General features: G+C 37.6%; 1 protein-coding gene across 2 annotated transcripts; it reads left to right on the forward strand.

Annotated features, from left to right (window-relative positions):
- The first annotated feature begins 46 nt into the window (after positions 1–46).
- ctps1b (CTP synthase 1b) lies at positions 47–17,694 on the forward strand. 2 transcript variants are annotated; one of them, XM_053632408.1, is made up of 18 exons: positions 47–1,659; positions 8,928–9,107; positions 9,196–9,366; positions 11,049–11,149; positions 11,245–11,361; positions 11,533–11,616; positions 13,118–13,198; positions 13,340–13,491; positions 13,602–13,734; positions 14,579–14,667; positions 15,793–15,887; positions 15,979–16,041; positions 16,132–16,175; positions 16,324–16,420; positions 16,566–16,621; positions 16,719–16,815; positions 16,892–17,036; positions 17,207–17,694. In XM_053632408.1, the coding sequence occupies exons 2-18, from the start codon at positions 8,942–8,944 to the stop codon at positions 17,283–17,285; spliced, it is 1,770 nt and encodes a 589-aa protein (XP_053488383.1). In that variant the 5' UTR covers positions 47–1,659; positions 8,928–8,941; the 3' UTR covers positions 17,286–17,694. The 2 variants fall into 2 exon arrangements, with proteins under 2 accessions (XP_053488383.1, XP_053488374.1); XM_053632399.1 differs by lacking the exon at positions 47–1,659 and adding an exon at positions 7,856–8,769.
- Positions 17,695–18,513: the final 819 nt, after the last annotated feature.

The raw sequence follows: 18,513 nt of genomic DNA on the forward strand, positions 1-18,513 counted from the left end.
GTCTTTGTTATATAACATGCTTTTACGCTGCTGAAAAAAAAACAAACAAACAATAGAATCCCTCATAGAATGTAATTGTAATGGTTTTAATGGAAACTGCAATGGTCCCTGTGGGTTTTTACTAGTAATTTGTTGCCTACTATTGGTGGCATGTTATGTCTAGTGGATACCATTAAGGACCAATAATGGTAATGGTAATGGCTTTACTGGTTTGATGGCTTGTAATGGTATTAGTAGTGGAAACCATTAGAATTTCTTTGATGGTTTCTATAGATTTTTTTCCAGCAGGGTAATCTCTATATTATTAGATTTAGATTATGCAGATCATCCATCATACACGTCTCTATGAACAAGTTGCTAATGATATCATATTAGAATAATCATTTAAATTACAGACAGCACTATTGTCAGAGATGATGTTATGGAAAATTAATCACCATCTGGCCAATCAGATTCAAGAAATCAACAGCGCTGTGGTATGAAATAGCCATCAATGCACAGATTATTATGAAAAGAAACCAGTGATGTTTAATACGCTCTGGCATCACCTTTTTTGCTGCTTCAATTGTCAAAAGACATTGTGCTAATCAACACTGTTAAATTGCTGTTCAGATGCCTGTCTATCCTAGGGGTAGGTAATTAAGAATTTGTAGGAAAATGATGGAAAGCAAGCTTGACAGTGCCAAATCGCTCTCTGTGGTATGTTTCCAATACGCATACAGTAAATTCACAGCAGGATCTTATTCTTCATAGAAAAAAAAGTCACTATAATTCTTGAAGCACTTTGTAATATTACAGTTATCATGAACAATATAGAACTTAATCAAGCACTCCTGTCTTCTGCTTAGAACTGATAGTGCTTTCATAAAGCTACTCCCTGTACAAATTTAGGTCAAAAGTGCTGCAACTGTTTGAACTTTATTTATTTATTTATTTATTTTTAATCTTTGTTATTTTATTTTGTTATTTTTGGCAGCAGTGAGGTGCTCACAAATACAAATCACACAACCATCTGCCATGTATAAAGCAGAATCCCCAATGTTGAATTAACACCTATAGTGTTTATATAAGTCAGGCTGGACATAGCTTAACGTTGTACTGCAGCTCCTTCTCACTATTCCTCCCTCGTGCTGGTGGCATCTGCTTCTGGGTTACTGCAGGATTAGAGCTTGACAAGAAGGGCGGATGAAACACTGACAGCATGCCGACTTCTCCAGGCCCAGATGGTCGGTCCAGTCATTCTGCGGTTCAAATATCCACCCACACACCCACACACGCACATACAATAGCACAGACACACGTGTATGCTTTGAAAATAACACACAGTGGACTTTATCAGAGTGAATGTGGTATTAGTTAGTTGTTCCCACTTGTCCTTTTGATAGATTTGTGAATCACTCACTCCTACTGAGTACCTGATGGAAAGAAATAATGGGACCCAGGAGCTGCTGCTGATTGATACGAATGGATAGATGAAATGATATTTCATTCTAACAGTAGGTTGCGTTAGTATACTGCTGTAAAATGGTGTAGTAAGATCACTGTGAGAAGAGACGTGCTGGGATGCTTGCGACTGAGAGAAATGTGGGTTGTTTTCCCTGGCTGTGACTCCTACCCGAGCTGAACCGGTCTCTTGGACTTGCACCTGGGCGACAGGTGGTGAGTCAGCAGTGATCCACGGCTCATACTGTTTACAATGTAACTCTGTGTGTGGTGTGGTGTGTGTGTGTGTGTGTGTGTGTGTGTGTGTGTGTGTGTCAGGGTCAGAGAGAGAGCGAGAGAGAGAGAGAGAGAGAGAGAGAGAAAGAGAGTCTTTTGAATACTCAACATAACATCTTTTTTTAAGATACATTTTTGTCTGTAAATATTATCTTGATAATGGTTTAAATTAACAATTTGTAATGCGCTTGCTTTTTTTTTTGGTCATTGTTATGTATTTCAGTATTCAGGGTTTTTTTTAAACAGGATTACAATATTTAGACAAAAACAACATTAGCCTTTTTAACTTGGCAGGACCCTCCACATTCTGGACTATCATAACTGCTCACAATTCATTATTAGCCAGTAAATATTTCATTGTAAAATATGCTTTAAGCCTGATAACTAAATAATAAATGAAAATTTTCATGAGTTTTACCCTTAGATTTCGCAAGACGATACAGCTTTGCCGTTGAAAACAGTCTGTTAGCTGTTGGTAGAAGTGGAAATGAGTTGTGAAATATCCAGGATATCCTTCACACTAACCGTGCCACAACGTCTGTTTATTTGAAGAAAGAAAAACATGAACATGTACATGGTACAGTTTGTTCAGAGCATAAAATGTTGTATTTAAAGAACAACGATAGTGACAAAGAGCCTCTTGTCCAGTAGCTCTCCACCTGAATTGAGTATGGTATGTACTCTAGACATTTTCTGTCACACGACAGAACTGCAGTATATTCACCTGTCTTCATATGTGTCCTTCATAAAATGCGGTGTGAACGGCCACATAAAAAAGTTCTCATTAGGATCAGATCACAAGGCCAAAGGGCACCAGACTACAGCAATCCCCGCTGGACTGATTGCTGATAGTAAATTTTATGTACAAGGCCTCAAATACCCCAATTAACCAATCTCTCTCTCTCTCTCTCTCTCTCTCTCTCTCTCTCACACACACACACACACACACACACACACACAGCAGGACTCCCTTCTACCTATTGAGGCACATGAAAGCCTGGCTTTGCTCACCATCATAATGAACGCAGGGTTTTGTTAGGGCACACAGTACAAACAAGCACCCACATGTTTTCATTTAATTACACAGTTAAATTTGCACAATATTTCCTTTCAATAGACCCTCCACAGCTTTCATAGAGGGGTCTATGTCAGCAAAGAAAAGCGCATTCTTTTGATAATTGTGGGGGGAAAACCAGAGGCACTGCTGAACAGTTTAGGAAACAAAAGACAAAACTGTATTAACTGCTAAATTAAATATAGATATTAATATCATGTAGGAGATTGAGCTTTTGAGGCTATAAATGGACAGATGAAGCTCTCAGCATGATCCAGTGTACTCTTGCTCTCTCTCTCTCTCTCCCTCTCTCTCTCTCTCTCTCTCCCTCTCTCCCTCGTTACCCGCCCCCATAATCAAATTAGGCTTATCCAGGCACAGGGAGGATGCTGGCTGTGCATGGACACACAGTAGACTACACCCTCCAACTGCTGTATTGTTTTCCTAGAAAAGGATGTTGTGGGTGGTGTCTGAGTGCACGGCACTGTACCACTGAATTTTTTCCTTGACAGGTCATTTTTATTTGATTTTAAGTTATATTTATTCCTATATACTGCACTGTTTTGCCATATGTTTTCATACCATACTCATAGCTAAACTGCACATGTTATTATGAGGTATGATGCATAAGCACCAGTCATATACTCAAATAACATACTTTAAAATATCAGTTTATCTATAATCATTAGTTCCTTGTGGTTACGTAATTCCTGTGCAACACAAACCATACTGAGGAGCCATAAGGTCTGAGCACAATGAAACAACAGGAAGTGGGAAGATCAGTTTAATACCAGGTTAAACATCCAGCTAAATCTGAAATTTTGCATGACTCATGGTGCAAGCTCTTTTGATTAGTTATTTTAAGTGATTTTTTTTTTTTTTTGGTTAGAAATATAAGCAATGTCTTCCTATATTACTATGAAATAAACGCATAAAATACATTGAAGTACATTTAGCAAACAAACATACAGTAAGTCTTATAAGCATTTATATCCTACATGTTTGGGCATATAACAACTGGAAGGATATGATTCCGACCCCCAAGACAATCTGTTTCAAGAAAGGACTGATCGTTTTAAAAGTAATGTTTAAAAGCACTCAGTAGTAAAAACAGTGTATTATGCATTTTTAAGGCTTATGCTGGAAACCCGAATTACACCATACAAGATCGTTCTGAACTTTTACATCCCAAATTATACAGGTTAAGAAATGTGAAATCTAAGGGTTGATGATTATTAGCAGATACTTAATAGTAAAAGTTATTAAAAAAATCTGTAAACAGCATGTACAGAATGTCAGTACCAGTTCTGCTTTTGGATAAGGTTAAAGCACCATCTAGCGGACAGACCTGTCATGGTCATCACAGTTGAATATAATAATTTCAGGTCTGGCTATTTTCAATATTATGACTTTATTATAATTGTATTATTACTAGTAACAATGTACAAAATCTACAAATGTATGAACAGCACATAATGGTAGGTAAGTTTACAGTTCTACATGCTTTTTTTGTTGCTTTATCCCATTGAACATGTAATAAATAGAACATGCTGAATATACATATGGAGTACTGCTGGAAAAAAACAACAATAGAATCCATCACAGAAATTCTAATGGTTTCCACTACAAATACCATTATAAACCATAAGTTAATCATTACCATTACCATTATTGGTCCTCAATGGTATCCACTAGACATAACATGCCACCAGTAGAAGGCAACAAATGACCAGTAAAGACTCACAGGGACCATTACAGTTTCCATTAAAACCAATACAATTCACATTATAACCATGAAAATCATTACTATGAGGTTTCTATTTTTTCATATCATATCATACATCCATTTTCTATACCGCTTATCCTACAGGGTCGCAGGGAACCTGGAACCTATCCCAGGGAGCATCGGGCACAAGGCAGGTTACACCCTGGATGGGGTGCCAATCCATCATGGATCAACAATCACATTCACACACCCATTCATACACTATGGACAATTTGGACATGCAAATCAGCCTACCATGCATGTCCTCGATGTCACGTATCATGACGTAACGGAGATAAGGTAGGATGCAAACACAGTGTGAACAGTTTTATTGAGAGACACACAGGCAGTCCATAGTTTCATGTTTCATGTTTAGATTCATAGTCATAGTTCATGTCATGTTTCATGTTTAGGTTCGTTTGTTAAGTTCATGCTGGTTTCTCCGCTACCAGTCCCTCGCTGTTGTTTATGTTTCATGTTTGGTATATCGACCCTGTATCCCGTGACCACGACTTTGATTCCTGCCTTGCCTCGTTTATGCCTGTTTGCCGATCGTCTGAACTTTGCATGTTACTGGATTACGTTTTTGGATCACGTTCTGGATTTACCTGTCTGTGTGTCTCTCAATAAAACTGTTCACACTGCGCTTGCATCCTACCTTATCTCCGTTACGTCACGATACATGACACTCGAGGGAGGAAACAGGAGTACCCAGAGGAAACCGCTGCAGCATGGGGAGAACATGCAAGCTCCGCACACACAGAGCAGGGGCAGGAATCGAACCCCCGACCCTGGAGGTGTGAGGCAAACGTACTAACCACTAAGCCACCATGCGCCCGTATCATATCATCTATTCTATTCTTGTCGTTATTATTATGTTAGTTTGTAGTTATAATACCTAAAAGCTACCTTTGGCGAAAACATTATAGGAATGTTCCTGGTTTGGCAGACTTCCATGACAGAACATTATAGAACATTTTCGGGAAGTTAGTTTGTAGTTGCTAAAAAATACTATAAAAATAACTTTTGTTGAAACTTAAAAGAAAAAAAAAATCACTTATCAAATAACTATAAGAGAATTGTCTGTATTTTAAAGTCATATAAGGTCACCAGAATGTTTCAGGACCAGCACTGACCTTGTTAACCAAAATAGAATGTTCCCAGAACATTATGAAACAGTTTCCAAAAAGAACACACACACACACACACACACACACACACACACACATACACACACACACACACACACACACATACACATAGAGGAGAACCAACAGGCAAGCGTCCTGTGTTTGCTGGGTTTTCTGGTATTAGTGCACCTATTATGCTTCTTCAAATATTACCTTTCATGTAGTGTTATAGAGCTGTTTGTGAACGTAAAAAAGTCTGCAAAGTTTAAAAAATCAAAAAACAAACAGAGTTATTGACTCCCAAAAGAAGGAACCGATTCTGAACAGCTGAAACGAGTCCTTAGTAATTCCAGATCGACTTCCTGTACTAACCTACGTAGGTTTGTAACAAAAAACTCGGATCTGGTCTTCATCCGCCGAGACCAGTCGAGCTGAATCTCGTTATGGTAGTGGGTGTTTCCTTTTTGAAACACGCTGACAGGTAGACCAATCACAACAGATTGGGACATCTGACCAATCAGAGCAGAGTATGCTCTCTGAAAGGAGTTTAGAATGAATCCTTTGGAATGGATCATTTAACGAGTCGTTTGTGACACTGGGGAAGAAAAGGTAATGCTGCAGTTTAAATTATGAGCACATTAAAGTGCTTTTTGACCTTGCATGCATGTAATTCTATTGTATGAGACCTTTAAAACAAAATTAGGCACGTTTCAAAACCATAATAGATGCGCTATATTATTATATAAATTCTATATAATAATATAATATATAATGGGTGAAGCTATGTTTATGTTAATTAAAAAAAAAACCTGCTTCAAAAGTTACATTGTATGAAAAAAAAATACCAGTCCCAAAATTACTGAAATTTATTTATGTTTATTCTTGAATGAGTATTTAAATAACTAACCCCGCGTCAATCATCGTGTTTACGAGTTTGTGTGTGGTCCTCGCGCATGGGCCGTGCTAATATCTTATCTGTATCGCTCCAGTTTTAGTAACAAAAAGGGGCGGAGCTCAGACGTCAAAGGCTGGACCGGAAGTTCATTATGACTGCTGATCTTTAAACACTGTGAATAGGCGTTAACTGATTTGAGCAGTCGATCACTCTCGGTAGAGATTTGTGTATGCATGGATGGCTTTCCTCGGATTACAGTGCACGTGCTGCGGGTCTGTTTCACCTTGCAGGAGAGAGTGATGATGATCTGCTTGTGAAGTGACGCACAGGAACTTTACACAGATATTTATATATATCTATATATCTATATATCTATATATATATATATATATATATATATATATATATATTTGCTCAGGTATAAGGTAAGATCATGGTTATCCCTGCGGTATTGTGCTGTTTTGTTATATAAAGTACAGGTCAGGAGTGCTGCAGTGTTATGCAATCAACAGAAGATCATATGGCATTGATCTGCTGAGCGACTGACAGCGCATCTAGCTGCTCATCGTCAAATGCCTGCGAAGAAGGAGTTAAAGTGGTGGTCCAGGGTTTAAAGATATTTGTTATTTTAACGTCTTATGGGAGATAGAAATGGGAATACCTGGAGGTCTCAGTGTCTTGTGCGTTGTGTAAAGTTGTGATGTAGCGGTGGCCCTTGTGCAGGGGAAATTAGATCATGCTTAAAAGGTCACCAGATGACGAAATTTGCATGCTCGTTGAATCGCCATGATTGTTTGTATACAAAGATGTGTTATACAAACAAGGAAGATTTTCTGAAGAATGGAATAGTAATATGTTTTAATCACAAAAGAATAGAAAATCATATTACAATAGAATATAACAGAATTTTTATCATAATAGAATATAACAGAATGAAGTTTTACCATGATAGAATATAACAGAATAAAGTTTTATCACAGTAGAATAAAATACAGTGGAGTTTTATCACAATAGAATAGAATAGAAGATAATACATTCTAACATTTATTTATTTATTTATTTATTTATGGTTTTTTGTTTGTTTGGTTGTTTTTAGAATGAAGTAATCTTTGGGTACAGCACCGCAAGCTATTTACTTATTTGCCAACTACTATCATTTCTATGAAGAACAAAAGAACAAAAGAAACAAAAACAAGTAAATGGTTTTTGGAAGGAATGACTCTGTTTTTTTATTTAAGGGATAATCCATGGCCGGGTGTGCATTAGACGATTTTAATATACAATGTGGAGGAAAAGAAGCACTCGACACAAAGTGGAGTAGGGATGTGCACTACGACTGATTTCATTGGCGTTTAAACAGAAATTGCGTAACAGACTAGTCAACTGGTCTAAAAGAAAGAAACGCCCAGAAGACGGTCAAAAAACACTATGGGGATCTATCCATTTGAGATCCTTAATTTACGAAACCGAACAGTCAAATCTCATACTGAATGCCACTGAAAAATAGGTCATATATATGCGATGTGGTTGCCTTGCATTATGGTCATTGTACATTAGGCTGTCATCAAAAAAAAAAAAACAAGCATTCACTTAATCAACGTTTGCCAATATAGACATATTTATTCAAATCAACTGAATCAATAGGCAGTGGAATTGTTATATGTTAGTTTGACATAGCATAGCCTACACAAAACTTTTCCATTTTCTTCTGTCAAAATACTCCCACACCTTGCTCGTCTTTCCAGTGGACATGTCTCTAAGCCATGAGTGACCGGGAGAAAACGCATGCAAGGTCTGAGGTGAAATTAAATTTTTTTCGTTTTTCGCTCCAGATAGCACTTTTCAAAATAATGTATTACTTTTCAAATGTGACGTTAATGTGACAGTAATTTGAACGTAGCCTTTGTAAAAATATAAAGCAAAACATAAATGTGTAAAAAAAATAAAAAAATGTATGTAACCGACTAGTATTTCCAATGTCAACTAGCAGCAGCAGAACCGTTTAGTCGACTAGTCTCGCACATCGCTACTGCAGACTGCATTAAAATTGTGTAATGTACACAAATTTACATTGTGATTTTGATTATTACATTTGATTATCCTGCTTATACCGTGGTCACTTGCCAGCGTTGACAAGTTAAAGCTGCCACTGATGATACAACCTGCAAAACCCTGACAGCTTATACACAAAACTGCCTTAACATGAGTGAGAATTCCTTCTGATATATTTATTAAAATAAACATAGATATAGTAATATCACAAGGTTTTTAAAAGGTTGTTGTCTTGCATCACTCTTTCTCATTACATATACAGAAGAAGCTCTAGATGTCATATGTGAAATCAACTGTTTTCTTTCTGTCCAGGTTTTGCCTGAATTATGAAGTACATCTTGGTCACTGGTGGTGTTATATCTGGAATTGGTAAAGGTATTATTGCCAGCAGTGTGGGAACAATCCTCAAATCCTGCGGCCTCCATGTCACCGCCATCAAGATCGATCCTTACATTAATATTGACGCAGGCACATTCTCTCCCTATGAGCACGGTGAGTTTATCTGCACGCAGTCGAGTCAAGCGTTGCCTTACTTTGTGTACTGCCTTTCAGCATCACACACAATGTTGTTGTCTTTCAGGTGAAGTGTTTGTGCTGGATGATGGTGGTGAAGTTGATCTGGATTTGGGAAACTACGAACGCTTTCTGGATATCCGGCTAACCAAAGACAACAACCTGACTACTGGGAAGATTTATCAGTCTGTTATTACGAAAGAGAGGAGAGGGGATTATCTTGGCAAAACTGTGCAAGGTGTGTCTCATTAATAGTTCACATGGTGTTATTCTTGTCTTTCCAGTATAGAAACATCAGTAGAAAGCATGCAATGCAAGCAGGAAATTATTGTTGTGTATATATTTTTGTTGTTGTTGTCGTTTGTTTGTTTAAGCCTATCTAGTTTGGAGCAGTAATTTTCTTCTCTTGCCTTCAAATATTATGAGCATTCTGCTCTCTGAGACTCTCTGCTGAAGTTCAATTATACAGTACATAGTAGTTAAGGAACAAATAAAACATTATGGGCATGCTGTTAAAGGAAAGACATGGTGCTGTGGTGCTTTTACTATCCTGCAGTCGATTATGGTCCAATATCAACACATCCCGAAGTGTTTTATTCCTCTTATACCACAGCAGTTTGCCAACGATGCCACTTTTGAAACCATTTTAATGAACAACACATTGTGCTTCTTTAACTGTCTGTAGTTGCATTTAATGTTGTGGGATGCCAGTGACACAATTTAGTTCCTGTCATCACTTACTTTATAACAGCTATAAACAGTCATCCCCTCATCAGCCTCTGTCTTGAAGTTCATAAGACAAATAAAGATGCAGATGTTCATGTTCCCAACAAACTGGAACGTGCAAAGTTGTCCATCCTGAAGGAAAACTTACCGACCGTTACATAGAGCTGTCAGATGAGACGCTATATGTCTTCTATACATGTTAAATAAACTTCTTATATAAAGCTTCAACATATTCAATTCATTTTTATAAAATATCAGTGATTAAACTTTTTTCTTTGCTAAATAATAAGACCATTTTTAAACAATATTTTTTTATTAGCCTTAGATTATGTGGAGCATCTGCCATACAATTACTGTGAATGAACTGTTAGTATAGAAATGATATATGTGGTATAATCCGTGGAACAGCATATTAAATTTTTACAGAAGTCCTAAGAGGCCATGCATTTTTATTTTTACCTTTTTACATTTTTATTTGTTGTTTTCTCGTGATCTTGACATAACAAAAAGCATTTTTTTTCACGACATAATTTTATCATGGGGAAATCTTGCATCTTGCACATGCATGTTGACCTGACAGCCTCCTTTTCAAGTGTCGGACACTAATCGTCAATCACTGTCAGACATAGAGCTATATCAGCTTGAGTGAGTCCCCGATCAAAGCAAAAACTAATTTGTCCATCCATGACGCTGTGCGATTGTGCTAAACTTTTGCTGCCTCCAGAACTATAAAATCAACATGTTGTTGTGTCGAGCGCACAGATAAAAGTAAGTCGAGATCACGAGGAAACAAGAAAGAAAAATAATAATAATGCATGACCTCTTAGGGCTTCCGTAAAATACTGCATTTCTATGGATTTGTTTTTCTTAAGGATTGCTTCCTTTTGGATTATAGAAATAAAATAAATATTGCTTTTGCAGTCTTGTGATTAAGACACAGCCAGGTTGCAAAAAGTCACATGAATCAAACAGGTTTTTTCAGTGTTCCCTTCAGCAGTATTCAAATAAATATTCTAACAATCAAACGAGTTTGATGTACTGCAGAGATGCCTGAGTGAGAGTTCAGTGAGGGTGATGCAAATCACATGCAATGATGTACACGAATATAAATGTTCAAAAAGCAAAAACTTTTCAAGGATTTCTCATAACTGTGCCGTTGGATTGTAGTGGTTTGACCTGTGCTGTTTCTCCCAGTGGTACCACACATCACCGATGCCATTCAGGAATGGGTTATGCAGCAAGCCAAAGTGTCAGTGGACGATGATGGGGTTGAGCCACAAGTCTGTGTCATAGAGGTGCAACTCTTACAGCCATGTTGACTAAATTCATAATGATGCTAGTTTATCTTTGTGCTGTTTACCTTGAACAGGTATTTGCTTGTGTGTCACAGTTAGGAGGCACCGTTGGAGACATTGAAAGCATGCCTTTCATAGAAGCATTCAGGCAGTTCCAGTTCAAAGTGAAACGTGAGAACTTCTGCAACATTCATGTCAGTCTTGTTCCACAGGTAGGAGACAACCCACACAACAGTCATGCCATTTATTTACCTGCATGCTTTGCAGCATTTACATTCACAGTGTTTTGCTCACTGATGTTTCAATGAAACTGTTGATGTTGCTTAAATATTAATAATAATAATAATAATAATAATAATAATAATAGGTTTATCTTTTTTCAGCCCAGTACTACAGGAGAGCAGAAGACTAAACCCACACAAAACAGTGTGCGAGAGCTCCGTGGTCTGGGCCTGTCACCTGATCTGGTTAGGCAAATCTGGTCTCTTTATTTGTTATGAACAAATCCCAACATTTGCATATAGAGTCCTATCCTAAAGTATTGGAATACAAAGGCCGATTCTTTTGTTTTCACTATACACTGAAGACATTTGGGTTTGAGCTCAGAAGATAAATATGAGATGATAGATCAGAATTTCAGCTTTTATTTTCTGATATTAATATCTAGATGTGTTAAACAGCTTAGAGCGTGGCACCTTTGGTGGCAGACCACCCAATTTTTAGGTGAGCAAAGTCTGATCCATTGGCTCATATTCATCTTTTGATCGTGAACCCATATATACATATATATATATATGAAGGCACCAATGATAAAACAATCAGAGTCACATTGTGCTTGAATTCCAGAATTTGAATATAAAAGTTCAAAACCTTCTTATGTCATAATAGTTGAGAACAGAGAATACTTGATGATATGTTCACTATACCCATTCATAGTCTTTATGAAGACACCAAAAGTTATCAGCCATTATTGTTTACATTGTGTTCATTGAAGCATGAAAAAATGCTTGTGCGGACTCTGATCTTTCTTTCGTGGGTATTCACAGTAATACAGTGATGAACTTATACTAATTTATTCAACTGAACATCATCAACATCACGTGAATACTGAAAACTCACAGAATATACATTATACATCAATCTCAACTTGAACATTATCCACAATTCTGTGATTTACAGGGAGTTCTTTTTCTGCCTTACTTCCATGTGTCTGTCTCTTCTTTGGTTTATCAGTCTGTTGAGGATACTCATCCATGTTGTTTGATCTAGTACTGAAGTTTGCGGAGAGCAATTACTAATGAGATATGTTGAAGAAATTCGACAGTAAGTTGAAATTCACTCAACTGGGCGTCCGCCATTACTCAAAGCCTATTGGCTGATTTCAGTCATGTGACTGGACTGTGATCATTTTCTCACAGTAGGCTATAGACTCTGATCATTTTTCCATAGCATGGCTTTATTTTAAATGGAAAATTCTGTGACCCTGATCTTTCTAACATACAAGTACAATTATGAGATCATTCTTCAATGCTCAATCAACAGCCGTGGATGCACAGCTCCAAAAATACTGTTTTGTGACTCTGAACGTTTTTTCATTGTGTTCTTCATATATTATATATCGCAAACCCATTATATCTATATCATATTATGTATATGGGGCCGTGCTGTTCAAATACTTTTGGAGGGGACTGTATTAATTTGCAAATGGTTGCTTTATAATAATGTGGGGATTTATATACTATTAATTCAGGAAGACATTCTATGCAAAAGGTTATGCTGTTATAGGAAAAACATCAATGACTGCATATAAAAGTGCGTACAGACTTCAGTGTCGTCCAGTCAGAGACTTGAGTTACAACATCATGTCAAGATTTTATGTACTTGATTGAATATACCAGAGCTACATTTTTGCCACTGTCTAATCGGGATTATTACCACTCCTTTGCTAATACGCTTCTATTTCTTTAGATCGTTTGCCGATGTTCTACACCCCTGGAAGCTGCAGTGAAAGAGAAGATCTCTATGTTTTGTCATGTAGAGCCAGAGCAGGTACCTGCACATGACTAACAGTGAGCTACAATTGAGAAATATTACTAATCTGAGATCACGTTGACTATTTTATCGACTCACATCTACGCAGAAAGCGATAAACACCCCTAATCTATATCCTCTACCTTCGTTTACTTTTAGGTCATCTGCATACATGATGTGTCCTCAGTCTATAAAGTTCCACTACTCATGGAGGATCAGGGAATGGTGGATTTTTTTTGCAGATGGCTGAACCTGCCCATTGAGACAAAACCCCGCAGGATGCTCACCAAATGGAAAGAAATGTCAGATAGGTCAGGATCTCTGCTTCTCCTTCATGTTATTCTCTAAAGCCACAAAAAATTACTTCAGGAAATTTTTAACATTTGATGTGTGTTCTGTTGAATTGGTATGTTTTTGACAGAACTAACCGCCTTTTGGAAAGCACATCGATCGCATTAGTTGGAAAGTACACCAAATTTTCAGACTCCTACGCATCAGTGATTAAAGCACTGGAACATTCAGCCCTTGCAATCAACTACAAGCTAGAGGTGAAAGTAAGATGTGCTCTTGATTAATGACTCCACTTACAGTATGATTAATTTATGCCCGTCAATGCTGCTATGGATATTTCATTTAGATATATACTGCTATCTAGCTTGGCCACATGTTTCCCTGTGAAGATATTTTTTACACTCCTGGGCAAAAAAAAAACGGGCCAATGGTCTTAACGACAAACCATTGGTCAGAAAATGAGCAAGAATTAAATAAAGGCACTCCTGAGACCTCTTGTGCCACCATTTACTTTTTGCTGCAGTGAAATGTTTGGGGGGGTGAAGCTAAAACAGGGAAAGTCACTTATACAGTCTTCTTGTACGCAAAGGTAAAATCATGATAATGATTAAAATGTTTGATGTAAAATTCAAACTAATACATGTCTGAGTGTACAATGTAAAAAAAAATGACATTAATAAAATGAAATTTAAAAAAAAAATAATAATAAAAAGCTGTCCGCAAGTTTACCCACAAAGCTTAAACTTTTAAAGAATTCTAAGGGAAAAGCTATCTCATACTAAGTGGGAAACTTTATCCATCCATCCATCCATCCATCTTCTACCGCTTACTCCTTCAGGGTCGCGGGGGAACCTGGAGCCAATCCCAGGGAGCATCGGGCACAAGGTGGGGTACACCCTGGACAGGGTGCCAATCCATCGCAGGGCACATGGGAAACTTTATCTGTTTGTTTAATTCTTGCTAATTTCCTGACCTATGATTTGTTGTTAAGACCAAGAAAAGTGTAATAATTTGCCAGTTTGGGCTTGGCCCATTTTTTTTTGCCCAGGAGTGCATATATTTACTTTCTTTGTTCTAGTACATTTCAGAAATGTTCCTCTGTTTCAGTACATAGACTCTGCATATCTGGAGCAGAGCACAGAGCAGGAAGACCCGGTGAAGTATCACGAGGCCTGGCAGAAGCTCTGCAGTGCTGAGTGAGCGCAGTGACAACTAACACATGGTTGTACACAAGTGGTCCAACCCTGTTCCTGGGGACCTACCTCAGTGAAGATTTTAGCTCCAACCATAATCGTGTCCACCTGACCATCTTAACATTACCGTAAGATGTTCTTGTTCAGCTAAAAAAGGTGTGTTAGATTTTGGTTGGGGATGAAACCTGCAGGAAGGTAGAGCTCAAGGAAGAGGGTTAGTGACCACTGCTATACACCCTGTTGTCACTGTATAATATCAATGATTTGTAGTGCAGCTCTAGCTGTGGCACAGGGCTGTACAGTCTTGTACTGAAAAGGCCAGTGTGAGTACAGGATTTCATTCCTACCAAGCAGAAGTCACACCTGGTTGTGTTAAACAGGCGGAATCAAGTGTGAAAATCTGATTCTACACCCTTGCTGTAGCAGATATGAAGATATGAATTAAGTTATACAGCTTGATTGGGAAAATGCTGTAAGTACTGTAAAAGATATTTCACAGATGAATAATTTGCCACTACACTTTTTACATCTGAATTTCTACAGGATGTCCAAAAAGTGTCCATACATAGGGGAAATTAACAATTTTTAGCTAAATGTAATTTTATTTACAAAATATCCTCTACATGATTGCCAATTCAGTGTAAACACACACAGAGTCGTCTCCCCACTCATGATGAACTCGTGTTAACATTTCTGGTGTTATGCATGTAATTGCATGTCCATCACAACCTTGTGACAGCTTCCTGATTCAGCCATGAGAATGATCCATATGTTCTTCTTTTGTCAAAGGCATTCTTAAAGGCTATCTGAAAAACATATCTAATATGAACTAAGTATGAAAAATTGTGGAAGACATTTTGCTAAAAAAGTGTTCATTTCCCTTATGTATGGAGACTTTAGGGACCCCCTGTTTAGCAGGATTTCCTGTTTTGAACAGAACACCAAAATCATTTATATGCCATTGCCTATGAAGCAGAAAATAGTTCTACATTATTGTTTTCACTTCTATGTTGGAAAAACACCATTCTTTTATTGGATGTTCTTCAATGCATTTAACTGGCCTAATTATAGACTGTTTAAATATGTCTAATTCTAACATTGCTTTTGACTGTTTATTTCCTCTTCCAGTGGTGTTTTGGTACCAGGAGGCTTTGGGGTACGAGGCACTGAGGGAAAGATTCATGCTATTAACTGGGCAAGGAAACAGAAAAAGCCCTTTTTAGGTAAAAGGACAGGAGTTTAGATTGCCTTATTTCAGTATGGCATTTATTCTAAAGCTTGTGTCCCACAATGTTTTTAATATGTGGTTTGCAGGTGTTTGTCTGGGCATGCAGCTCGCTGTCTGTGAATTTGCTCGCAATGTACTTGGCTGGAAAGGTAAGCTGCATGAGAGGTTCTCTGTAACTGTTTTAAACCAGTTTGGGGTTATTCTTTGTCAGTTCTCATTCATATTGTGTCTTTGTACAGATGCCAACTCTACTGAATTCGATCCTGACACAAAGTACCCTGTAGTAAGCAACCTTTTGATAAACATTTTGTGATGAAATATATAGTAATACATTGCTGTGTTATTACAATACTGGCCCTAAAGTGCTTAGTGTTGTTAATAAGGATACTGACTGTGCATCTCTAAAGAATCCCTCTGACATGTTCATGTAGGTGATTGAAATGCCAGAACATAATCCGGGACAAATGGGTGGCACTATGAGATTGGGGAAAAGGCGAACCATCTTCAAAGGCACCTCAAGTATTCTCAGTACGTTACTGGGGATGATTTGTCATAAAGTACTGAACTGTTTTAATGCTGTCTTTACAGTGTTTGGTTATTACAAAAATGATTATTGAACAATATTCAGTGATGCTGTTGATTTAAATAAATTTCCAGTCTTTTGACATTGTAGGAAAATTGTATGGAGATGTTGAATATGTTGAGGAACGACACAGACATCGTTTTGAGGTAGGTATTTATATAAATACAATGAAATGTATCATCCATTTGTGCTTGGACAGTCTGTTATTTGCTTACATTTGTTCTTGGGCACTTTTTGCTTCAGGTGAATCCAGAGCTAAAACACCATTTGGAGGAAAAAGGCCTCCGTTTTGTGGGCCAGGACCAGGAGGGTGAACGAATGGAAATCATTGAAATGGCAGGTTGGTGATGGTACAATATTTTATCTCCTCTGAAAGATATAAGTTTGGATTACATCTTCGTCTTTTGTCTTGGCAGATCATGCTTACTTTGTGGGAGTGCAGTACCATCCGGAGTTCACCTCTCGCCCCATTAAGCCTTCCCCACCCTACTTTGGCCTGCTTTTAGCAGCTGCAGGAAAACTACAGAACTACCTGCTCAAAGGGTGCAGACTTTCACCACGGTAAACCCAACCACTGACATCTTGTATTTAATTCATTCAACTGTCTGTTGAGAACTTTCATCAAACAGCCGTCCTTTAGGTGCAACGAACAAATAAATGGAAACTGATGTGCAGAATGTGTTGCTGTTTGAACGATTTTCTGAGAAATTTTCTCCTCTCTCTTGTCTCAGAGACACATACAGTGACCACAGTGGCAGTAGTTCTCCTGATTTGGAGCTCTCTGAACTCAAATTCCCATCACTCGCATAGAAGGGATATGCTCACACACAGTGGACAAGCACAAAGGGAAATGAAAAGCTTTTTACTTTTATCTTTACCTGAAGACAAATCCTGTCATCATGTCAGCATTATTATTTATACTGATTGTACTATTGATCATTTTGTATGAGAGTCGAAGAGACCTATTACCGTTTAATGGCGTTAATGTTTTATGCAATCACTACAGCAGAACACAAAATGAATAAATGAACTCAAATACAAGATTTAAATGACCATTTATAGAGTGTTGGGGTCTAGAGAAATATTTATATGTGTAGAAAAGTATTTTGCATGTGGAAAGATAACATAAACTGTCAGGGATTAATAATACATGTTGCATCTTTAAATAAACAATACAAAATGTTTATATTGCCATAATAAACTAGAAATGGTGCTATAAGTCCTATTTAAAAGCCTATTTCTGTATCACTCATTAGTGCATCATTTACCCCTTTTTTATTATACGATTCCGTGCTCAATTTTAAAGGACTAATCTATATACAAAAGAAAATGTCTGCATAGTATCAAAAGCACATATTTGCACACATCTGTATGAGGTACCATTTTTAAAGCTTGGAAGCTTGTCAGTACTTACTGTTAGAATGACTTCATTTACACTCACCAGCCATAACATTTACATCACCTGCCTAATATTGTGTAGGTCCCCCTTGTGAAGCCAAAACAGCTCTGATCCATCGTGGCATGGACTCCACAAGACCTCTGAAGGTGTGCTGTGGTATCAGACACCAATACGTTAGCAGCAGATCCTTTAAGTCTTGTAAGATGCGAGGTAGGGCCTCCATGGAGCTGACTTGTTTGTCCAGTACATCCCACAGATGGTCAATCAAATTGAGATCTGGGGAATTTGGAGGCCAAGTCAACACCTTGGACTCTGTCATGCTCCTCAAACCACAGCATGGTTTGGCCATGGCTGATTGGTGTATATGTTGCAGAACACTGAAAAGGCTAAGTGCTGCCTGGTGAAATTAGAGCTCTGGAAATCTGGGAGTTACTGAAACGTACTAGAGCTTATATCTTTTATTAATAAGTAAACTCTCGTAGGAGAATTTAAAAATATAAGGAAATATAGCAGATATTGGGTTGCTCAATAAACTATTTACAGATCTTGAAAATCATTCACTTTGTTAATTTTTTTTTGTATTCTTTAGTCATTTACTGGTTGCTGCTATGTTAATACATCTATAAAATACAATATATG

The sequence above is a fragment of the Ictalurus furcatus genome, chromosome 1 (assembly GCF_023375685.1).
Source record: "Ictalurus furcatus strain D&B chromosome 1, Billie_1.0, whole genome shotgun sequence".
Lineage (NCBI taxonomy): Eukaryota > Metazoa > Chordata > Actinopteri > Siluriformes > Ictaluridae > Ictalurus > Ictalurus furcatus.

Excerpts from the sequence above, each read along its gene's own strand:
- ctps1b (XM_053632408.1), top strand. The coding sequence starts at position 8,942 with ATGAAGTACATCTTGGTCACTGGTGGTGTTATATCTGGAATTGGTAAA. Across the intron at positions 9,108-9,195 it reads ATTCTCTCCCTATGAGCACG|GTGAAGTGTTTGTGCTGGAT; the intron begins GTGAGTTTATCT and ends GTTGTCTTTCAG. Across the intron at positions 11,150-11,244 it reads CACAAGTCTGTGTCATAGAG|TTAGGAGGCACCGTTGGAGA; the intron begins GTGCAACTCTTA and ends TGTGTGTCACAG.